The sequence below is a fragment of the Ovis aries genome, chromosome X, assembly GCF_016772045.2.
Source record: "Ovis aries strain OAR_USU_Benz2616 breed Rambouillet chromosome X, ARS-UI_Ramb_v3.0, whole genome shotgun sequence".
NCBI classification, from domain to species: Eukaryota; Metazoa; Chordata; class Mammalia; order Artiodactyla; family Bovidae; genus Ovis; species Ovis aries.
Window position 1 is genome coordinate 80,574,841 of NC_056080.1, and position 24,217 is coordinate 80,599,057.

Sequence of the window (24,217 nt, forward strand, 5' to 3'; positions counted from 1 at the left end):
ACCAGCTGAGACACTGATGGCAGGCAGCTCGGGCAGAGACCCTGGCCCCAGGCTTGGCCCCAGAGGCCTGCAGGACGCTTTTCCCTGCCTTTGTTCTAATTCCCAAAGGCTCCTTCCTCCCAGGCCAGGTGCAGGCTTGCACTTGCCCCATCTATGCCCTGCCTCGGGCACCCCAGGCCAGGCCTGGCTTGACGGCCACGTGGGGCATGTTGGCCCCGTCATCTTCCTGGGCCCAGGGGAGCTCGGGAGACACAGGGAACCCACTGGGCTTCCGGGTGGCAGCCTCGCCCGCCTCCTCTGGGTCCTGTTCATCACATTGAGGCCAGATAGAGCATGGCAGAGTGCCACTAGTCCCTCCCTGCCCCGCCTCCTCCTGAAGGTTTCCAGGATGACCTCTGACTAATGCCAGAGAGAGCGAAGATGTGCCCTTGGTGGTGACCTACGCCTGGCCAAGGGCAAACAGAGGCAGTGGGCAGAGCCTCCAGGTGTCTCTTGGGGTCCCCTCCGCCACCCCATGAGCCTGCTCTGGCCTGGACACCCCCTGGGCTGCCTTGGCAGGTGGCTGCCATCAAGGAGGCTCTAGGACTGGGTGAGAGGGGTTGGGGGCAGGTCGGAGGTGTTTTTTGTCGGTATTCGGGGGCCCCTGGAAACGGGAGTGCAGACAGCCAGCATTGAGCACCAGCTTCTCCCACCAGGCTCAGGCTGGTGGCTCCCTTCAGCAGTGTTCTTTGTCCACGTTCTCATGGAGAGTGCCACCCCCCTTTCCGGGCAGCCTTCTAGGTGGTGTCTGCCGTGGAGGGAGGCTGCAGATGACACCCTCTGGTTGCTATGCCAAGGCTGAGAGCTCGTCCCACTTTTCCAGGAAGTGTTCCCTGACTACCTCGGCCTCGCTGAGCTCGCCTTGCTCTGAACTCCTGCAGGCCAAAGTCCGCACTGTGGGCCCTTAGGTTCTTCCCTGGGCTGGGCGGAAGGGAAGCAGCTAGCTGGGGACGAGAAAAGAGTGACAAGTGGAAAGCACGGTGCCCACCTTGCTTAAGACTGGAGGGCCAGCTGTGGGCACTCCCCGCTCCGGCCCGTTCTGAAGGCGGCTGTCAGCCGGCAGCCTCTGCTTAGAGTGGGGCTGTAAGCCACTGTACCCAATAGTCTCTGCATTGCTTGCACCTCTGGTAACCTCGTGGGCACCACAGGGCTGGGCTGATCCATCTCCTGGCCTGTCTCTCCCACTGCTGGTCTGCATGTCCTCTGTCTACTGCAGGGACGGGTTCCCTAGTTAACAGGACCCAGCCAAGCAGCATGACCTCTGTCAAGTGCCCCTTACTGCGCTGTTGATGTTTTCTGAGTCTTGCCTGGTGGCAGGTGGCCTGGAGGCCATTTGGCAAGAGGTGACAAGGATGTGAGCCAAGGCACGGCCATGGCTAGAAGAATGGAGATGTGAAGGAGCTGGTGTGACTCAGGGTCAGAAGATCCCCTGGAGGAGGAAATGGCAACCCACTCCAGTATTCTGGCCTGGAAACTCCCCCAGACAGAGGAGCCTGGTGGGCTACAGTCCATTGGTTCGCGAAGAGGCAGACACGACAGCACATGCAGGGTGTGGAGTGGCGAGGGCCTGGGGCAGCAGGGACTGTTGAGTTGGAGGGTGTGAGGGCCTTTTTGGGAAAGCCACACTGGTGGCGCTGACCCACCAGCACACAGGCTTCTTGGGATTGTGGGTGTGGTGAGAGCAGAAGCTTGTAGGATGAGAAGCCTTTCAGAGAAGGGTGGGACAAGGGTTGGGTTGGCAGGCCAGGCGTTGGCACTGCAGGGGCTGGGCCACCATCTCGCCAGGGAGGTGCCTCCGCCAGCCGAGGCTCCAGAGGCCCAGCTTGACTTGGGGTGGGGCCTACTCAGCTGATATTCCTCCACAGGCTCCACAGGCTCCACCCTGTCCAGGTTCTCCTTGGTGACCACCAGAGCGTTTGCTTATGACTGGCACAAGTCAGAGCCCACCCCTGGCTGTCCAGTTGAGAGCTCAGGCCCTCCCCTCACTAAGGGGTCGCTGCCTGGCTAAACAGGGGGAATGGCCTGTGAGGGACTGAAGAGGAGCCAGTTCTCTGGTTTCTCTGAAGGGCCACCCCATCCCTTCTGCCCAGGCTGGCATTCAGAGCAGGCAGCCGGTACCCTACCTTGATGCCCACCCCGGGAAGGCCCGCCTCAGCTGATAAGCAGACTGGCCCTGGCCACCCATGTCTGTGTCTCACCCCACCCTCCCTCCTGTTAGGATGGATCCTAAATGGATTTCCTTGGTCCACTTCTTCCCAGTCCCTCGGAAACCTCGTGCCAAAGCGTGTGTAGTCTCAAACTTCCCCCAGAATCATTTTCAGGGTGGCAGTTGAATGGCAGTAAGTGCATTTCCGTCATGTGCAGCCATCCCCATTGTGCATCTCCTGAACTGTTCCCTCTCTCCAGACAGACACTGTCCCCATTGAACACTAATTTCCCCCTCCCCCCACTTTCTCTTGGAATTGCACTCCTCAGAGAGGTCAAGTCACACAGGATGTGTCTTCCAGCTGCTTTCCACCACGTGTCATGTCCCAGAGGTTCATCCATCTTGTCAGAATTTCCCTCAATTTTCAGGATGGAGCTCCTTTTTGTTCCTCTCTGCGGAGACTTGGGTTGTTTCCACCCCTTAATGCCATCCCGGTCAGGTTTTTGCATTTCCTCTTGCCCCAGATTTCTCTTGTCCTGTGTGATCTGATCACCAAAGCTCCGACAGAGGCCATCACCCCCTCCTCCCTGACACCTGGAGAGGATGGTGGGCCCTCACATGTGTGTTCTGGGTGGTGGAGGGGTGTCCCTCCCAACTTTCCTGACTCTGGAGCCCCCACTCTGTGTTGAGTGTCTCAGGGCCCCAGGGCTCGGTGCCTGGGCCAAGGCTCCCTCTCTAGCTGCCCAGGGACTCATCCAGGCTCAGGGCCGTCTTTATGTAATGAAACTTCCAAAGTTCTGTCTACAGTGCAGACTTTCTAGAACTTCAAACTCCTTGTCTAGACATTTCTACTTGGTAGATAACACTGTCCCCTCTGAACCTCCTTGTCTTCCTAATGCAGGGCCTGGCAACACCACTCTTTTTGGGGTCCCAGCCATCCACAAACCTGTTGTTCAGTTGCCAAGTTGTGTGCAACTCTTTGCAACCCTATGGACTACAGCATGTCCATGGGGTCAGTGATGTCATCCAACCATCTCATCCTCCATCACCCCCTTCTCCTGGCCTCCATCTTTCCCAGCATCAGGTGCAGGTAGGTCACTAACCTGGTGACTGCACCTGCTAGTGCCCTGGTCCTGCCCAGTGACCAACCTTCCCCAGGGCCCTACCTGCTCTCAGAGGAGCACCCTTGAGAAGCTACAGAGCCCAGACTTAACACCCACCTACCCTGCTTGGTGTGTTCCTTTTTAGTTGCCCTTGGGCTCCCTACACTGTTCCTGGAACTGTGCCAGGTGTACAGACCTTAGAACCAATACTTGCCCAGGGAAGCCACTCAAGGTGGGGAGGGCTCATACCCTTTCATCCCCTGACTGCCCCCCAACACCTGACAAGCAGGAGCCATCTTTGGAAAATGATGTCTTTATTGCTGTTTGCAGTGGCTTTTAGCACAGTAAGGGCGTCCCCACTGGACCCTGGCCCTCCCCCAGCCCCACCCGTCCAGCCCATGTCAGGGTGTGAGGGAAGCCCCTCAAGGGCCCCTTCAGGACTAGACATGACACACAGGGTTCAGTGAACCTGCCACATGGAGGATTTGAGACACGGACATGGTATCAGCCTGAAGCTCTCAGGTGGGAGCCATACCTAGGCTGGTGCCCACCTTGGGTCCCTGCAGTGGTGGTGCCCATCCCAGAGGGCAGGGTGGGGGCCAGCCTGAGCAGGCCAGGTGGGAAGCCCCGGGCCCCCATGGTGATGCACCAGCCAACCCCCTCGACTTGTGGGGACACCCAGTGAGTCTCCCCCCACCACCTTGCACTTTTCCACTGGTCTGGGGCTGGGGACTGCACATGCATACCCACACGATGGACTTGCACACTTGATAGCTTGAAGCTTCTGTTTTGCCTATGAAAATTAGATCTAGAAATTCACACTCCTTGGCTGGGGGGCACAGGTATAAGAGGGGCTGAAAGGGACGGGGCATGGCAAGGAGAGGGACATTGGGGTGTTTCTCTTAGAAATATACAAGCAGAAATCTCTCAAGTTTTTATAAAATGTGCAAAATACAAGCCTCATTTGCCCACAGGCACAACTTACACCTGGTATTCACCATTGCTAAGAGAGAAGAGATCTATACCCTATGTACTCACACACACGTGCACTCATACACAAGCTCACACAATTGATATTGGTGGCAATTGGCGCAGGAACCGAAGGTCCCATTGCTGGCTGGCTCTCTAAGCGTCTAGATCGGGGATGGGGAGAGGGGTCTAGCCCAGCTGAAGTATCTGCCTTGGTTCTGCAGCTGTGCCCCCCACCTTCCCCCTCTGCTCTCCAATCCTGGGCCCCACACTGCCACCTCTGGGGTGGGGGCCACCCAAAGGTGTGTCGGGCAGAACCTGGAGAGGCAGGCAGGGAGCAGCGGGCTGAGGTGAGACTACAGCGGGTACTAGCGGTGGGCGGGGTGGGGGGGGGTAATGCTGGGGAGCAGCGTGTGCACCAGCTTGATTATGGGGGTGGGGGAGGCATCTATTTTTGGTGGGTTGTGGTATTTTTTTGGTGTTTTATTAAAAATGGAAAAAAAAGTTGAGTTATAAGCACTCTGGTGCTTCCTCCCCTCCCCCCACCCCAGGCAGGCAGACCCCCGTTGAGTGGCAGGGAAAGGTAAGCCCCCCGGGAGGCGTGGGGGGTGCTAAAGCAGGGGTGCTATGGCTACAAGAGGGGGAGCTGGTGCCGGGGGCCCGTCACATGACGCTCTCCACCACCACCACCTTGCTGCTCTCAGACACTGGGGTCAGGGTGGTCAGGCCCCTGACATCCGAGTCTTGAGCTCTGTATTCCAGGTGGTGGAGGCCCCAGATGGGCTGCGTCAGGTGCTGCCAGCGCTGTGGGAGAGAGGGGGGCGCCTTGAGTGCCTGGGGAGGGGCCCCCGCTCACCCTGGGCCTCTGGCCACTTCCACCACCTGCCACCAACTTGGAGCCCCAGACCAGCCCTCCTGGGGTCACTGGCCAGGCTGTGACACCTGCACTAGGGAAACCAGGTTCAGGGGAGGGTCGAGTGAGTGAGTGCAGTCGCTCAGTTGACTGCGACCCCATGGACTGTCACCCACCAGGTTCCTCTGTCCATGGGATTTTTCCAGGCAAGGGTACTGGAGTGGGCGGCCATTTCCTTCTCCAGGGGGATCTTCCCAACCCAGGGATCAAACCTGGGTCTCCCGCATAGCAGGCAGACGCTTTACCGTCTGAGCTACCAGGGAAGCCAGTGGAGGGTTGAGTGGCTGTAAAAACAGAGGCTGGGGACAGATCTCTCATGACCTGAGGCCCTGGAGGGCCCACTTCTCTTCCACCTATACCCCATCGAGGGCACCCCAGGCACCCTGGAGGTCCTGTCTGGACCCAAGGGGGGGCTGTGGATGGAGGGGGGCATGGGGAACTGACCTCAGCCATGGTCCCCTTGGCCCTGAGGAGGCAGCCCAGGAGGTGGAGGGGCACACACAGCATGGAGGAGAGCGCAAAGGCCCAGCCCACGGCCTCGCCCCACCATGGGTACACGTAGGTATTGTTGTAGACCAGCGGCTCGTGGTAGACCATGTTGAAGATGAAGATGCCCTGTGGGTGAGAGAAGCTTGGCACTCACCCCAGCAGCCACGGCCAGCTGGCCCCTGGGTGCCCTGCACCCTGCCCGGCCTTCTCCCTTACCATGCACACCAGTGGGGTGAAGAAAGACCAGCACCATTTCATCCAGGGGCAAGGTCGGTACCCGATCATGCAGGCCACATCGTCCATGAAGCGATCAGCTCCTGCAGAGACAGGGTGGGTCAGAGCTCGAGACGCCCACCACTGCCCCTGACTGCCCCAGCCTGGCTCGCCTGTTGACCCCGACCTACCGTACACCCAGGCGACCACCACACACTCCCAGAAGGCCTGCCAGAGCAGCGTGGTGCCACTGGCTGAGTAGTAGTCAAACAGCTGGAAGACATACATCCCGCCCTGCAGAGGGGGCCGGGTCAGGGGGGCTGGCAGCTGGCCGCCTGCAAGGAGGGGTAGGGGTGGGCAGCCCACGTCCCACTCGTACTCACATCGGTCACCATGGAGAGGTCGATGACAAAGCAGATGGTGCAGCAGAGGGCCACGGAGATCTCCCTTTGGAACCGGAAGTAGTAGGAGGCTGGGAGGAGGTCCAGCAGGCCAGTGATGAAGCCTTCAACACCTACAAACTGTAGCCGGGCAACTCAGGCCGGGCCCCTCCCCTGCCCACCCACTGTCTCCTGGTGCCCACGGTGCCCTAGGCCCACGACCACCCCCCACACACCTCTTAGGCCCACAACCCCTTGCAAACCTGGCTGTCGAGACCAAGCAGCAACAGCATGAAGAAGAACAGGGCTGCCCAGAGTGGAGCCACGGGCATCAGTGTGACGGCCCGCGGATAGGCAATGAAAGCCAGGCCAGGGCCTGAGGGAGAAGGTGTGGGGTGTGGACATCCAGAGCCCCCCACCCACATCTTGTCCCTCACCCCACCCTGCCCCCCAGCACCAGGGTAATGAACTATGGCAGGGTACCCTGTGGACAGAGGCCTTCCCACTTGTGGCAAAGTATCACCGGGCCACTCCCACCCCTGTGTGTGGGCCATGCCAGGGACCACGATGGCAGCTTCCCGCAGGCCCTTGGTAGACTGACACCTGCAACGGGGATGTCTGGCTCAGCCTTTGGGGCCTGGGTTCCAGCAGCCATTGCAGTCACAGGTCCCCATGGACCCAGAAAAGGCCACCCTTTCCCTGGGCAACACTCTGGCAAGGAGGACACACCCCGAGGCCCCTGGAGAGACACAGATGGGGGCTTGGGGCTCCGGCCCTGAGCTCAGCCAGGCCTCCTCCTGGCCCACACTGATGGGACAAATTGAGTTGGACTTTTCCCCATTTCTCACAATGGCTATTTGCGTGTGTTCATATCCGTGGTCCAGCTGCGGCTCCAGAAGCCCGGCTGGGGCTTGCTGGGGCCGGGGGTTCTTTACCTGATTCTGCTACCTTGGAGATGTGCACGCCCTGTTCTGTGGCCATGAAGCCCAGGATGGAGAACACCACGAAGCCTGCAAAGAAGCTGGTCCCGCTGTTGATGAGGGCGAGTATGATGGCATCCCTGTGGACAGGGGACACGCAGGCTCTTGAGACTGCCTGCCGCCCACAGGTGGGTAGGGCAGGGCAGGGGCGGCCGGCTACAGTGCCTACTTGTAGCAGTTGTTGTTGAAGCGATTGTAGCTGCCCAGGGCTGTGAGAGCCCCCAAGCCGATGGCATAAGAGAAGAAGATCTGTGTCCCTGCGTCAATCCATACCTGGAGGTGAGCCAGGGAAGAGGAGGTGAGCCAGGGAAGAGAAGGTGTGGGAAGCCCTGCTGGGGTGCCTGTCCCCTGCCCTGTCCCCCACCACCACCGTGTCCCCTCCCTCTGCTCTCCCTCACCTGAGGGGATGCCAGCTTTGACCAGTCAGGCTTGAGATAGTAGATGATGCCATCCAAAGCGCCAGGTAGCAGTACTCCGCGCACCAGCAGCACAACGAGGACCACATAGGGGAATGTAGCGGTGAAATACACGATCTGGGGGGGTCGGGCTGCTCAGAGCGGGGTCCTGCTGGGAAGGCCGCAGTACCCCCCATGCTGGCCACTCAAACCACCGCCCCCTACCCTGCCTTCTAGTCAGAGCCATGGCTCCCAAAGGAGGCTGTGCTCAGCTGGAGTACTGGCAGCCCCAAAGCAAGCAAGGTTAGCTGCAGGGAGGGGGGACAGGGTCAGGTCCCATGCTCCCTGGTCCCCTGACTCTAGGTCATGTGCTCGCAAGGTCCTTGGGATTAGAACTCAGCCCACCAGAGACAGGTAAGAGTGAGATAACACCGAAGGTGTCTGCCTCCCGAGCAGGTCCGCCTGCTCAGCACGCTGTCTTATTTTGTGTCTGTTCAGTGGTCCCCCCAGCCGGACAGTGGGCCCCTGAAGGAGCGATGTGTCCAGGCTTCCCTCTGGGGCCCTCTAGGCCACACATCAGGGGATAGAAACAGGCAGTAGACCAGGTCTACCCACACCCTAAAACTGACCAGAACCCTAAACCAGAGCCGGAATCGACAGAAACTGGGAGGGTGGGAAGGCGGGACAGGGATGCCCCACCCCCAGGGAAGGGGCAGCCACTGCAGGGGCAGTGGGGCTCAGGGGCCGGACTGAAGTACAACGCCTGATGCAGTCACCTCCCGTGGCAGCAGTGGTCCCTGGCAGCTGCACCCCACGCCCAGGCAGTGGTGACCCAGCCCCAGGGTCTCCCCTGGCTATACCTTGCCTGTTGACTTGACCCCCTTCCAGACACAGAAATAGACCAGCACCCAGCAGGTCAGCAGACACAGGGTCACCTCCCAGTTGAGGGCCCCCGGCACCTCCAGCCCTCCAGAGAGCCGCAAGACTTTGTTCCTAGAGAAGGAAAGCCCATGAGAGTTGTGCCTGCAGAGGCCAAGAGACTGGGGTTGTCCTGGGTGGCATTGCTCTGGCAGCTCTTGAGTCTAGCTGGTCCCACCGGTGCTTCTGGGAGGCCTGGTGTAAGTCCCCAGCCTGGGGTCCCTGCAGTCTGTGTGCCTGGACCCCCAGGCGGCCCAGCACCTTGCCATCCCCAGTGGGCCCAACAGCAGTTCCTGCTTCCCTCCCCAGGCAGGCACAGCCTGCTCTGCATCCCTGATGGAATGCCTCCAGGGCGGGGCCCGGGACACACCCATGTGCATGTACCTGTGCGCACATGCACATACACACGTGCACACACAAGCTACATGCAGGAGGCAAGACAGACTAGGCCTGGCTCCGAGGTGCTTTGACTCACTCCCAGAACTCGATGACTGGGGACCGGCGGTCGGCAAGCTGGTCACATGTGAGGTTGGCCATGGTGGCATTGGCACAGTCTTCGTGGCGGAAGATCTCCACACAATCGGGAGTGTTCCACGTGTGGCCACACGTGGCCCAGGGCAGCGTGGTGGTGAAGGACTTCACCAGATAATAGAAGCCCCAGGCCAGCACCATGATGTAATAGGTGTTGCAGTAGAAGACGATCACCATGGAGGCGTAGCCCAGGCCTGGGGAGCAGGGGAGAGTCTCTATCCAGGCTCATCCCTGGCCAGCCCCTCATTGCTCCCACAATCTGCTGACCAGGCAGTGCCGGTGGTCCCTGCTGGGCCCCTAACATCCTGCTCCCCACATCTCCTGACTTTGACCCCCCTCAGTACAACCAGACCCTTCTGTTGCTGTCCACCCAGACTCCTCTGAGCCCCCAACTTTCCTTGTACAAGTGCCCCAGGCCAGGCAGACCTCTCAATCTGTGGCCAAAAATCAGGCCCTGTTTCTCCCCCAGCCCCCTGCTTCCTCCCCAGCCCTCAGACAAGCACACATCCCAGCATGAGAGGCAAGTCCTGTTTCCCTAGTCTCACACCTGTCAAGAGTCCCACTGCCAGCATGATGGGTGAAGGAAGGGCAAGCCTTCACCTGTTTCCCGCCCCTCCCAACTGGGAACCTGGGGCAGGGTGGGAGACAGTCACCCTCTCAGGGGCAACCTCAGCCAGTCACTTCATGAGTCTGTGCCACAGCCTACTGTCAGCTCCTTCAGCTTTTCCTGCCATCGTGTCTCACACCCAGCCACCCTCCTTCCAGCCCCAAGGGTGCTGGACAGGGCTTTCTCGCCCGGCGGGGACGGGGAGAGGTCCATCCTCTCTGCCCCCACCAGGGTCACCCAGGTAGGTGGTCTTCAAGTCCTCGCAGCTTGGGGGCCATATGCCAAGCCTGGTGCTCGGACAGGATGAGGTTTACTGTAGTGGACACCATCTTTGTCCCAGGGGTGGAGAAAGGCAGAGGTCCACAGGGCTCACACAGGGGCTGCCAGAGCTGCTCACCTTTGAACAGGGGGCAGATATTCCAGACGTTGATGCTGCCGGCCTTCATGAACTGGCCCAGTGAGATCTCCAAGAAGAAGATGGGGATTCCTCCAATCAGGGCAATCAGGACGTAGGGAATAAGGAATACACCTGGGGAACAAAGCTGGAGGTGGGCACTTGCACAGGGTTGCCCCCTGGCCAGGCAGGGGACCTGACCAGAACTGCACAAGTGCGGTAAGACAGCCCAGGGCCTTCCCAAGCCCTGGGGGGTGGGTGGAGCCCCACCTTCAGGCTCCACCCAGGCCATGATAACTTCCCACTGAGTGAATCAGTATAAGGGGTGGCCGCTGACTCAGGAGCCCAAGGTGAATAGTCTTGCGGGGGGGGGGGGGGGGGCATCGGGCAGAACCCCATTTCCTTCTGGTTTCCTAAGAGCCCCTTTTCCCTATAGGGCTTTGGCCGCTACTCACCGAGGGTGAGCTAACTAACGGGCACGGCAGAGACACGCACTTGTGGATACAAGCCACCCCTTGAGCCGCAGTTTGCTGGGCGGCAGAGGAAGGAACTGTGAGGGCATGAATGAGTGTGCATGCTCATGCCTGTTGGCTGTGGTTGGCACTCGGGCCTGGGGACCCACTGGGCTTGGGTAAGGGAAGGGAGCCTCTTGCCCGCACATCTGAAGACCCAGGAAGAAGGTGGGTGGGTAGAGTTGTCTACCAGTGAGCAGAGTGCAGGGTATCTGAAAGGGTTGCTAAGTAAGGACAGGAAGTGACCAAGTTGGGGGAGCCTGGCAGGTACAACAAGACAGGAGCGCCCAGGATGGGGGTGGAGGACCCCTCCCCTCCAGGCCCCCGACCCTTGCCCCAGCTCACCAGGCAACTACTCAAAAGGCTAAGCTTTGGCTGCCGCTTGGCTGGGCCTGCGGTCTCCGCATCCTCCTGCTATGACCTTGGGCCAAGGCCTTTGCTCTGAGCCTCAGTTTCCCGCCTGCCGCCTCGTCCCTGTGGCTTTTCCCACCACCCCCCTGGGGCTGCTTTGCAGTCACAGGACACACGCGTGCCCATCGCTGTTGCTAAGCTGGGCTGGGGCGGGCAGGCATGGGGTGTGCATACAGTGTGTCCAGCAATGGCGCCAGGCGGCCCGGGCTGCCGGCTTCCCAAGCCTGGCTCCGGCACCCAGTGTTCCAGGCCCAGGCTCGAGAGGAGGGGAGGGGAGGGGAGGGGAGGCAAGAGGAAGAGAGAGAAGGGAAGGGAGGGGAAGGCAGGGGGAGGGACAGAGTGGCCCATTGTGTGTGTGTTCGTGTGTGCACACGTGGGGGGCCGGCACAATGTGCCACTTGTGTGCCTGATCGGAGGGGGCATCCAGGGCTCCTCACCTCTGAGGCCTCCCCCGAGGCGGGAGGCCTCGCCCGGCCACCTCAGTGGCCAGTCACTTGCGGGTGGTGGTGCTGGGGTGGGGGGCGGACACAGCTCGAGGCTTCCTTCGCAGGCCCCCTCCCCCACCACGTTGCCAGGCACATGACCGGCCAGGGGGGTGGCCGCCTGGCTGGGCCACCGAGCGGCGACGGCGGGCAAGGGGCGGCCCCCCGGCCCTTCCCCTCCCTCGCCGGCCCGGGGGCCTCCCCACCCCCTGGACTTCGCCCTGCTGCCCCGGTGGGGCTAGGGAGGGGCCCGGCGCTCACCTCCGCCGTTCTTGTAGCACAGGTAGGGGAAGCGCCACACGTTGCCCAGGCCCACGGCGAAGCCCACGCACGACATGATGAAGTCCATCTGGCGCGTCCAGGTCTCGCGCGGCGGAACGGCCAAGAGGCTGCCGGGCGCCCCCAGGGCCGCGGGGCCGTCGCCCTTGGCCGAGGCTCCGTCGGGCCCGGGCGCGATTAGGGGGCCCTTCTTCTCCTCGCCGGACACGCTGTAGATGCCGTTCTCCGCGCTCTTGTTGGCCATGGCCGGGGGCACGGTGGCCCGCGGGGGCGGGCGGGCAGACAGGCGCGGGGTCGCCAACGGCGCAGGGGGGGATAAAGGCCCCGAAGGCGCGGGCCCGCCGGGGGCCGAGGACGGCCGGACCGGGGGGTCGGGGCGGCGGGCGGGAGGCGGGCGGGGTGCGGGACAGCGGGGGCGGCGCGGTCAGAAGCAGTCCACGAAGCACTTGAAAGTGAGCCTAAAGAATCTCATGTGTGTCGGGGGCCCGGGGGCTCGCGGGCGGCGGCGGGGCCCGATCGGGCGGCGGCGACGGCTCCCGAGGCTCCTGCCCGCAGCTCCCGCGGCGGCGGCGGCGGCAGTTGCTCGCCCGGCCTGAGGCTCAGCCTAGCCGGGGCGCGGGCGGCATCCGCAGCCCCCTGTCTGCAAGCGGCCGGCCGGAGCAGGAGCAGGAGTCTGCGGCCCGCACCTCCCGCGCGCTCCCCCCCTCCCCCCCGCTGCGGCCCGGCCCGGCCCGGCGCGGCTGCCCGACTCGCCTGCGGCTCCCGCGTCTGCGGCGGCCTAGGCGTTCGCCCCTCCTTCTCAGTGGCGGCGGCGGCGGCGGCGGCGGCGGCGGCAGCGGCTTTAGCCGCTCTCCCGGCCGCAGCGAGCTCAGCGACTCGCCACCGCGTTCTGATCTCGCCTCTCCTCTTTGGCCGGACTACTGGCCGCTTATGAACCGTCTCCAGGGTGACGTCACTCTAGCCCCGCCCCCCGCGGACGGGCCTCCCCCCTCCCCCTCCGGGTGCCCGCCCCCCCGCCCTGGTCACCCCGCCCACCTCCTCCCGCCCTTCTCCAGAGCCAGAGACTCCGCTCCCGCTGGAGGCCGCCCGCTACCTGGGGCGCCCGCCAGCGCCTCCTTCCCGGGGCCCAGCCGCCCCTGATCCCGGGTTCCTCCGGGCCCGGAGCACCGTCCAGCCACCTCACTTGCCCTTCCCGCTTCGAGGCCAGCCGCTGGCCTGGCTTCCTTATTGGACATCCTGGGGCGCCCCCCGCCCCAACCTCCTTCTTGCAGCCTGGCCCATCTCTGAGTCCCAGCCGAGGTTGGGTACCAAGGCCTCCAGCTTTCAGGCCCCGTGGCACCACCTCAGGGGTGCAGGCTGCTTCTACCTGCTGAAGCACTGGGCCCAGCGAGCCCCCTCAGAAAGGCTGCGGTGGCGGTGTGGGGGTCTGTCTCCAGGTGTGCTCAGGGGCTTTGCTGAGACCCTGTCTCCTGCCCTTGGGTCCTCCACACCCCCCAGGGAGACAGCCTTGGTCTGTCAGTGTCCCGGTTGTCGGAGTGACAGCGCTTGGAGTGACAGCACTCGCTGACTCTCCTGAACAGGCCGAGGGAAGCCTGACTGGCCGATGGACAAGGCCGCACTTTTTCACCCAAGTGGACGGTGGGAGGGATTCCTGCGGCCCCTCCACGTGCCCGACCTGCAGGAGACTGTGGCACTATAGGGTAAGGGTGCCCTCTGGTGCTTGGCAGGTGCACAGACCCTCCCCCAAAGGCCTCCGCTCCACGCTTTTCTCTCCCCAGGGATCAGCAGGACCCAGGTTGTTCAGCTGCTTCCCCAGCAGCCCTTGAGCCGCCTGTTTGGAATTTTCCAGGACTGAGAGCAGCCCCAGGAGGGGGCAGGGAGGGGTCACCATCATGGCTGCAGATGCGCGCTGTGCCCACCCCCAACCCCCTGCCCCCAGTCCCAGGCTCCCCTGAGCGCGCCGCCCTGCAGTCCCCAGATGGCTCATCCCGTTAAGCTAAACCCTCAGCCTTCCGGGCGGCTTTAGGAAGAAAAGCAGTTCCGGTCCGAGCCAGCTTGAGCTTGTTAGGTGAGGGAGGGGCAGCATCTCCAGCCGAGCTCGCTCCGGGAGCCTTGACTGGCCGCTGGGGGAGACGGGCAGGGTCTCAGGGGTCAGGCTGGGGGCGGGGCCTGGGGCTCAGGGAACCCCCCTTCCCAAGGTGACGAGGGTTCCCTGACTCCTCAGAAGCCCCGATCTGGAGCTCTGGCCCAGCCTCAAAGTGAAGCAGCTTGGGAGACAGGCAACTGAGGAGTATGGGACCCAAAGATGGCCTGAGAAAGCCAGGGGCCAATCAAGCGCAGGCACCCCCAGACACATTGGAGAGAGCAAAAGAGTATATAAGCAAAGCAGGCAGAGGGGAAGGGGCAGAACGCCATTTGCAGGGCGGGTGGGGTGATGCCTCTGAGGGGAGGCTGTGGCGGGGACCTGGGTGACGTGACTGCTGGGACAAGTTCAGGAATGGTGAGGTCCTGGCTGGGGCAAGGAGCCTCCAGAATGTAACAACTTGCTTGTTCTGAGGAGGTTGGTGGGGAGAGGGATTGCAGGGCTGGAGGAGGATACGGTGAACTGCTGGCACTTTCTGAGAAGGACACGGTGTGAAAAGAGCAGAGCCAAGAGTGGGGACCCCCTGTGACCTTGCTGGGAGGGCAGGGGACACGTGTCAAGGCCAATGGCAGGACGGGAGGGAGCTGTCACCTGCCTCGATCATGGTGGGGTCAGAGGCTTCTCAGGGAGAGGTGACTCGGTCCCAGAGAACTCTCAAGGGTGAGCTGGCTGCGGAAAATGGCTCCAGCTCCTTCAGAGACCACCTCCAGCCACTCGGAGCTGGGGTGTCCGCATTCAGGGGCTGCAACAGGCTGGTTCCAGTGGTTCCTGACACCACCTCCCGCCTCCCGGGACCCCACGTGGCCCCCTCCTGTGGCCCACACTTCTCTCAGTGGCACAAATCTGACCAGGCCCTCCCCACGTGTCCTCTCCTGTGGTTTCCTCACACCGAAGATCCACCTAACATTCATGGAGCTGGCCCACGGGCCATGACCCGGGGTGCTTCTTCCTTGCCTACCACCTTCTGGTCCTGCACGGTTCAGGTCAGCTGCTATCTGGCCCAGGAAGCTGGAGAGGAGGCTGAGGGGGGCCTTGACCCACGCCCACACCCACACAGCCTTCCACGTCCAACTGAGGTGAGCTGGCCTTCGGAGACACATGGAGTTCGTGGACTGGTCCTCTGGTGTGTGGACCCCAGCAGCCCATGGGAGTGCCCCAGCGGACAGGGAGGTCTCCAGTGTTTGAACACAGGCAGAGGGGTTTCCAACCCTCAGTGTGGTCTCGGGGCTTTGCCAGCACATCCCTCTGCTGCAGCAGAACCTCAGCTGAAAGCCAGGAGGCTGTCCTCCACTGGCAGGGCCCAGGTATTGATGGCCCTTCCAGTCAGTTCAGTCACTCAGTCGTGTCCAACCTTTTGCAACCCCATGGACTGTAGCACACCAGGCCTCCCTGTCCATCACCAGTTCCCGGAGCCTGCTCAAACTCATGCCCATCAAGTCAGTGATGCCATCCAACCATCTCATCCTCTATCACCCCCTTCTCCACCTGCCTTCAATCTTTCCCAGCATCAAGGTCTTTTCCAGTGAGTCAGTTCGTCACATCAGGTGGCCAAAGTATTGGAGCTTCAGCTTCAGCATCAGTCTTTCCAATGAATATTCAGGACTGCTTTCCTTTAAGATTGACTGGTTGAATCTCCTTTCAGTCCAAGGGGCTCTCAAAAGCCTTCTCCAACATCACGGTTTAAAAAGATCAGTTTTTCAGTGCTCAGTCTTCTTTATGGTCCAACTCTCACATCCATACGTGACTACTGGAAAAACCATAGCTTTGACTAGACGAAACTTTGTTGGCAAAGTTATGTCTGTGCTTTTTAATATGCTGTCTAGGTTGGTCATAGCTTTTCTTCCAAGGAGCAAGCGTCTTTTCATTTCATGGCTGCAGTTACCATCTGCAGTGATTTTGGAGCTCCCTGAAATAAAGTCTCTCACTATTTCCATTTTTTCCCCATCTATTTCTCATGAAGTGATGGGACTGGATGCCATGATCTTTGTTTTTTGAATGTTGAGTTTTAAGCCAGCTTTTTCACTCTCCTCTTTCACCTCCATCAAGAGGCTCTTTAGTTCTTCATCGCTTTCTGCCATAAGGTTGGCCCTTCCAGGTGGGTTCCCAATCACTCCTCCCCTGTGAGATGCAAAGCATTCCCCAGGCAGAAGCCACAATTAGACTGTGGGTGAGAGGGAGGAGGTGAAGAGGAAGGGGAGGGGAGGAGGGGAGAACTGGAAAGAGGGAAGGCCAGCCCAGAGGGCTCCTATTGTCCAGGGAGGCCTTGGAATTCGGGCTGGGGATTGGACCCCGTGCTGGTTGAAACTGGGGTCTTCGGAGTAGTGGGTTGAATGGGAGGGCACCCTGCCCTGGGGTGACTGGTTATGCCAAGAGGGTCTCGCAGCTGGAGACAGGGTGGGGGCAGGTTGGGGGCTCCCCCTCTTTGGAGGCTGGCAGGCACAGGAAGCTTTGGAGTTAGAATTAGCTGGGAACAAAGGAAAAACTGGAGTCTACCTTGAAGGGCTTTGTGCTTCCAGCCACTGGAAAGGGGAAGAAAGGTGCAGGCTGCCTGGTGGGCTGGGGGGAGGGCCGCCCAAAAGGCTGGAAGCCTGCGGAGGCAGATGGTGGACAACCTACCCCTCCCCAGCCCGCACAGCACACTGGTCCAACAGCTGTGCTCATCCACACAGACCTCCCCCAACAGGATTTTTAAAATTGGTTTCTGTGTTGTAAATGAACTGTCTTTTTATCAGAAGAGCTTTAGAGGCACAGACCAACAGCGGAGCTAATATTGAGAGTTCCCACCCCCACTCCCAGCTTCCCCTGTTACTAACACTCTCCGTTGTGTGCTCCCGTTGTTACAATAATCAACCAATGCTCTACATTGTCACCCACTGAGGTCCAGTTTTCTGCCTTTGTCCTGGTGCCTGAAGCTGCCGGTACTGAAGACATGATGCCAAGCAACCCAGGGCCCTTTCCCTCTGCCTCTGTACGTTATGCAACCCGGGACCACACGCCCGGTCCCTGCCAAGAAAGGGAAGGTTCCAGTCCACGGATCCCATACTGCATTGGCATCCCGTCTTCTTTGGTTCCTCTGGGCTGTGACAGTCCTCATTTTTGGTGTCCTGGAGGAGGTCCTGGAGGACTCCTTGGAGTTTTTCTGGTTTTCATGTCTTGAGATGACAGGGGGATGGTTATTGAGAGGAGGCCCATGGAAGTAAAGTGCCTTTCTCATCACACCCCAGCAGGACACCATGCTTTCCACATGACTCCCACTGTTAGTGTTGACCTCAGTCACCTGGCTGAGGTCATGGTAGTTCAACAGATGTCCCCGTTTTCATCCTGTCTTCTTGGGAATGAAGTCACTGGGCATGGCCCACCCTTGATGAGTGGTGGTTATGCTACGGGGATAGGAAGAAAGGGGCCAAGGCACAATCCTTAAATAATGACACACCCATTGAGAAAAGCAGGATATGACAGAAACTGGTTAAAACTGATTATGTCCAAGATGGCAGAAGATTCTACTTTCCATAGATCTTGAGCCCCAATGTAATGCATTAACATACTAAATGACACACCCACAGGTGACAAGACAGTTCACAGGCTGACCATAAAAGGCCAAAAAGAGGGCGATGCCCTAGTTCTTGTCAGTCTCCACCCCTTCTCCAAAATAGTTGGGGTAATCCTCCCCCTAGGTAGCCTGTGAAGCTACCCAGCCCCTAAAAACTAAGCACCTATATTTCAGGCCCACTGTCGCCTCTGAGACACACTGCATTCTGCCTTTCGAGTGTGTTGTTTGCTGCTTAGACGCCAAGTTGTGCCCCAGGCTTTGCAACCCCAAGGACTGTAGCCCACCAGGCTCCTCTGTCCATGAGATTGTCCAGACAAGACCAGTGGAGTGATTTGCCATTCCCTCCTCCAAGGGATCTTCCCAATCCAAGGATCGAACATGAGTTTCCTGCATTGGCAGGTGGGTTCTTTACCACTGAGCCACCAGGAAAGCTAAGGAGTACGTTTCTCTCTGTAAACCTGCTTTCACTTTACTCTGGCTCACTCTTGGATTCTTTCCTACACAGAGGCGAGGACCCTCACCTGAGAGCTGGGCATGGTATGCTCTTATGGCCCGTTTTCCTGCACCATCTTTCCTGACGGTGGGACCTCAGAGGGCATAATCTCAGTCCATCTGTTGGGCTGTGGCTCTCCTCTGTGAAGGGTGGCTGGGACTCATCCCAAGCCAGGTAGATTCAAGTAGCCTCTCAGGTGGTGGCTGACACCACCTGTGGAATCTAGCAGAGACCAGTTCTCTGGCCATGAAGGAACCTGAGGCTTTTGTCCTTTCATCTTTATCATTCTCCCCTATTGCTCTGTCTCTTAGGACTTGAAAAGATTCACCAAGAGAACCATACAGACATCCTAATTACAGGGGCAAATAGGGGTAAGCTAAAAAGCTCGTTCGTTTTTTTCCCTAAGCTAGTTCTAGTAACACGTAGTTGTCTTTAACTTCATTCAAAACGATGCTCTTAGATTCTTTGGTGACGCTGTCATACCAGTGAGCATTTTTAAAAAAGCATCAAAATTGGTAAACGTTTGTGTAACCATTTTAATATTGAAGATGGACGAAAAACACCAGAATTTTCAACATATTATGCTGTATTATTTCAACAAAGGTAAAAAGGCAACTGAAATGCAAAAAAAAAAAAAAAAGATTTGTGCTGTGACTGATTGAATGTGTGGAAAGTGGTTTGTGAAGTTTCATGCTGGAAATTTGTCACTGGACAATGATCCTTGGTTGGGGAGACCAGTTGAAGTTGATAGGAATCAAACTGAGACCTTAACTGAGAACAATTAACTTTACATTATGCATGAGATAGATGACATATTCAAAATATCCAAATCAAGCATCGAAAATCATCTGCACCAACTTGATTATGTTAGTCACTTTGATGTTTGGGTTTCACATAAATTAAGGGGGCAGGGGGTTGGGGGTGGGGACCAAATTGTGACAGGGAATGGAAAGTGGATACTATACAATATTGTGGAATGGAAGAGATTGTGGGCCCCGTGAAATGAACCACCACCAACCACACCAAAAGCTGGTATTTATCCAAAGAAGATGATGTTGCATATATGGTGGGATTGGAAGGGAGTCCTCTGTTATGAGCTCCTCCGGAAAACCAAACAATTAATTCCAAGTACTGCTCCCAGTTAGACCAACTGAAGTCAACAGCAAACACAGTTGTCCATCAGGAGACTACAAGATCACATGTTTCTTTGATGACCAGGCAAAAACTGTTACAGCCTGGCTGGGAAGTTCTGATTCATCCACTATATTCACCAGACAGCCCACCTTTGGATTTCCATTTATTTCGGTGTTTACAAAATTCTCTTCATGGAAAATATTTCAATTCCCTGGAAGACTGTAAAAGGAACCGGAAATAGTTCTTTGCTCAAAAAGCCAAACTGTTCTGGCAAGATGGAATTATGAAAGTGCCTGAAAAATGGTGGCTCAGACGGTGAAGCGTCTGTTTACAATGTGGGAGACCCGGGTTCAATCCCTGGGTCAGGAAGATCCACTGGAGAAGGAAATGGTCACCCACTCCAGTATTCTTGGCTGGAAAATCCCATAGACAGAGGAGCCTGGTAGGCTACAGTCCACAGGGTTGCAAAGAGTCAGACACAACTGATTGACTTCACTTTTTCTTTCTTTAGTGGGAAAAAATGGTGTCTATGTTGTTCAATAAAGTTCATGGTGAAGATGAAAAATATGTCTTTTATTTTGACTTTAAAGCCCAAGGAACTTTTTTTGGCCAACCCACTCACTGGTGACTCGGTTCCCCTCTATGGCTCCTTGGGCCTGACTCCAGCTCCATACTGGATAACAGTGTCAGTCTGGTTCTGAGGCACCAGAACTATGGTGAAGAACAATTTGGGGGACTCTCTGAAGCTTCCTCAAGGTTTGCAGCTCGGCTCCCCATGAGGGCTATTGGGACTAAGGCCCTCGTAGCACCCCCAAGCAGAAGTTGCAGGTGAGCACCTCCTTCCTGAGGGTCATAGTCCCTTCCCACGCTAGGAAGTGCACCTTCCTAGTCCCACACAATCTTCCTCTTGATTTCAACCCCCTCATTGATGGTGTCACCGAAATGAGGGCTGTGTTCCCCACTCGCATCTCTTAAGGGAGCCCAGATACCCCTCAGTAGAAGCTGTGAGTGAGCGCCTTCTCAGGGGGCTTAGGAATCTCTCCTGGGAATGGTCTTGGTTGGACACCTTCCCTCCTATCTTGGATATTGCTTATGTCCTCCTTGTCTCCTGACTTCTTGGCCTTTCTCCTGATCCTTGAACCTCTTAGCCAGCTTTCCCAGCAGATGGGTGTTGCCTCTTTTACTTCTGAAGAGAGGGAGGCTCTTCTCCATCTCAAGGTCCATATCCTGAGGGGAACTTCAGCCTTGAGTTGTTATCATTGCCTGGTGGGTACGAACCAGCCCTACCCTTCAACTCTATTTGTTTCTCTTTTGTGGCAGTGATAAAGGTAATCTCTAGTTGACTCAGAGCCTAGGTCTCCTTCCTCCTTCTCTGAAGGATTTAGGCCCTGGGACTCTGGTGGGTTTTTTCCCCCCACTAATCCAAGAGGCCTACTCAGGCTAACCAACCTGGAACATTTGGGGTGCTCAACAGGGAACCCATGGTTGCCTTTGCCAAACAGACCCTTTCTCTCATGGCTGGACAGCCACAATCCCAGTTTTCCATGCTTAATTAAACACCTTTTCTGCCAAATCCCCAGAGTCAGGGACTGTCAGGGATCAGGCCAATTATACTGTCTCCTAAATTGCCATCAATGAATAGCAAGGAGACATAAGAAGACCCTCTTAAATGAACAGTGCAAAGAAATAGAGGAAAACAACAGGATGGAAAAGACTAGAGATCTCTTCAAGAAAGTTCGAGATATCAGGGGAGTATTTCCTGCAAGAGAGGACACGATAAGGACAGAAATGGCAAGGACCTAACAGAAACAGAAGAGATTAAGACAAAACAACAACAACAACAACAACAACAACAACAAAAAGATTAAGAAGAGGTGGCAAGAATACACAGAAAAGTGAAAGTGAAGTCGCTCAGTTGTGTCCAACTCCTTGAGACCCCACAGACTGTAGCCCACCAGGCTCCTCTGTCCATGGGATTCTGCAGGCAAGAACACTGGAGTGGGTTGCCATTTCCTTCTCCAGGGGATCTTCCCAACCTAGGGATCGAACCCTGATCTCCAGCATTGCAGGTAGACTCTTTACCATCTGAGCCACCAGGGAAGTCCACAGAAGAGCTATACAAAAAAGATCTTAATGACCTAGATAACCACAATGGTGTGGTCACTTAACTAGAGCCAGACATCTTGGAGTGAGAAGTCAAGTGGGCCTTAGGAAGCATTACTACCAACAAAGTTAGTGGAGGTGATGGAATTCCAGCTGAGCTATTTCAAATCTTAAAACATGATGCTGTTAAAGTGCTGCACTCAATATGCCAGCCAATTTGGAAAACTCAGCAGTGACTACAGGACTGGAAAAGGTCAGCTTTCATTCCAAGCCCAAGGAAGGCAATGTCAAAGATTGTTCAAATTACAGAATGGTTGTGCTCATTTCACATGCTAGCAAGGTAATGCTCAAAATCCTTCAAGCTAGGCTTCAACAACACATGAACCAAGAACTTTCAGATGTACAAGCTGGATTTAGAAAAGGCAGAGAAACCACAGATTAAATTGGCAACATCCGTTGGATCATAGAGAAAGCAAAGCAATTCCAGAAAAACATCTGCTTCATTGACCATGCTAAAGCTTTTGACTGTGTGAGTCAACAAATTGTGGAAAATTCTTCAAGAGATGGGAATACCAGACCACTTTACCTGTCTCTTGAGAAATCTGTATGCAGGTCAAGAAGCAACAGTTAGAATTGGACATGGAACAATGGACTTTAGTTCAAAATTGGGAAAGGAGTACATCAAGGCTGTATATTGTCACCTTGCTTATTTAACTTATATGCAGAGTACACCATGTGAAATGCTGTGGTGGCTGAAACACAAGCTGGAATCAAGATTGCCTGGAGAAATATCAATAACTTCAGATATGCAGATGACACAACCCTAATGGCAAAAGGCAAAGAGGAACTAAAGAGCTTCTTGATGAAGGTGAAAAGCAGAGACATTACTTTGCCAACAAAGGTCCGTCTAGTCAAGGCTATGGTTTTTCCTGTGGTCATGTACGGATGTGAGAGTTGGACTATGAAGAAAGCTGAGCACCAAAGAACTGATGCTTTTAACTGTGGTGTTGGAGAAGACTCTTGAGAGTCCCTTGGACTGCAAGGAGATCCAACCAGTCCATTCTGAAGGAGATCAGCCGTGGGATTTCTTTGGAAGGAATGATGCTAAAGCTGAAGCTCCAGTACTTTGGCCACCTCATGCGAAGAGTTGACTCATTGGAAAAGACTCTGATGCTCGGAGGGATTGGGGGCAGGAGGAGAAGGGGACGACCGAGGATGAGATGGCTGGATGGCATCACCGATTTGATGGACGTGAGTCTGAGTGAACTCCGGGAGTTGGTAATGGACAGGGAGGCCTGGTGTGCTGCAATTCATGGGGTCACAAAGAGTCGGACACGACTGAGCAACTGAACTGAACTGAACTGATGAAGGTGAAAGAGGAGAGTGAAAAAGCTGGGTTAAAACCCAACATTCCAGAAACCAAGATCATGGCAGCCAGTCCCATCACCTCAGGGCAAATAGAAGGGAAGAAAGTGGAAGCAATGACAGATTTTATTTTCTCAGTTCAGTTCAGTTCAGTCGCTCAGTCCTGTCCGACTCTTTGCGACCCCATGAACTGCAGCATGCCAGGCTTCTCTGTCTACCACCAACTCTCAGAGCTTGCTCAAAATCATGACCATCAAGTCGGTGATACCATCCAACCATCTCATCTTCTTTTTTTCTTTTTTTTTTCCATCTCATCTTCTGTCATCCCGTTCTTGGGCTCCAAAAATCACTGCAGATGGTGATTGCAGCCATGAAATTAAAAGACCTTTGCTCCTTGGAAGGAAGCTATCACACACCTAGACAGTGTATTAAAAAGCAGAGATATCACTTTGCTGACAAAGGTCTGTCTAGTTAAAGCTATGGTTTTTCCAGTAGTCATGAGACCTGAGAATTGGACCGTAAAGAATGCTGAGCACCGAAGAATTGATGCTTTCGAACTGTGGTGCTGGAGAAGAGTCTTTAGAGTCCCTTGAACAGCAACGAGACCAAACCAGTCCATCCTAAAGGAAATCAACCCTGAATATTCATTGGAACGATTGATGCTAAAGCTGAAGCTCTAATACTTGGGCCACCTGATGTGAATAACTGACTCCTTGGAAAGGACCCTGGTGCTGGGAAAAATTTAAGGCAGGAGGAGAAGGATTCAACAGAAGATGATATGGTTGGATGGCATCAACGACTTGATGGACATGAGTTTGAGCAAATTCTGGATGGTGGTGAAGGACAGGGAAGCCTGGTGTGCTACATTCCACAGGGTCACAAAGAGTTGGACATGACTTAGTGACTGAACAACAACAACAAAATTGCCATCAAGACTTATCTCTGAAACACTCTCTCGAGTGTTTAACGGGGTTCACCCATTTCACCCATTCAAATCCCTGGCAGCACACTCCCAGGCTTGTGGGATATCTATCAGGGACACTGGCAAAGTGCCAGGATATCTATCAGGGACACTGGCAAAGTGCAGGATAAATAACCAGGATCTGGTCAGAATCCATCAGACCCCTGTGTCATAGTGACACCCTAAATAAAATGGGAGCAACTGTAGACCCTCTGAAAGAGTTTAGTTAGGATGCATATTAGCTAAATGGGGAAAATTTAGACAGTGTGGTTTAAGAAAAAAATTAATTTTCTTTTGTAATCCTGTATGGCTCCAATACAAACTAGAGGACCAAGAGATCTGGCCAGAAAATTAAGTCATTGAGTTACAACCCTATCTTGCAGCTGGACTTACTTTGTCAAAGGAAAGGGAAATGGAAGGGGGTCCCATATGTTCAAAGGTTCCTGTCCTTAATCTAAGATCCAGGTCTAAAGAACTCCTATCGGATGTGGCTGGCTCATAACCCTTCAAAGGGGCTCCTTCCCTGACAGGATACTGATGTTTTGGAGAGTCCCCTTATGAGTCCAGCTCTGGGAATTCCCACCTCCCCTGATTCTGAGAGGGGACAGTCTTCCAGATCATTCCCCCTAACTCCTCATCTGGGCATCTGGAGACCTCAGGTCCCCATGAATCAGCTCATGGACTTGGCCTTTGGAGTATTCAGTGAT

The 24,217-nt window shown here is 56.4% G+C and overlaps 1 protein-coding gene and 1 non-coding gene across 2 annotated transcripts; both read right to left on the reverse strand.

Moving 5' to 3' along the window:
• Nucleotides 1-3,585: 3,585 nt before the first annotated feature.
• Nucleotides 3,586-12,666, reverse strand: SLC6A8 (solute carrier family 6 member 8). Its single transcript, XM_027962936.2, has 13 exons — nucleotides 11,744-12,666; nucleotides 10,081-10,212; nucleotides 9,021-9,270; nucleotides 8,488-8,620; nucleotides 7,631-7,765; nucleotides 7,402-7,505; nucleotides 7,188-7,312; nucleotides 6,516-6,628; nucleotides 6,256-6,393; nucleotides 6,064-6,166; nucleotides 5,876-5,976; nucleotides 5,615-5,785; nucleotides 3,586-5,061 (listed from the first exon to the last, which is right to left on the reverse strand). The coding sequence occupies exons 1-13, from the start codon at nucleotides 12,003-12,005 to the stop codon at nucleotides 4,921-4,923; spliced, it is 1,908 nt and encodes a 635-aa protein (XP_027818737.1). The 5' UTR covers nucleotides 12,006-12,666; the 3' UTR covers nucleotides 3,586-4,920.
• Nucleotides 12,667-16,796: 4,130 nt separating this feature from the next.
• On the reverse strand, nucleotides 16,797-16,924 carry LOC114111818 (small nucleolar RNA SNORA57). The gene has a single exon (XR_003587558.1). It is a non-coding gene; the product is annotated as a small nucleolar RNA SNORA57 (small nucleolar RNA).
• Nucleotides 16,925-24,217: the final 7,293 nt, after the last annotated feature.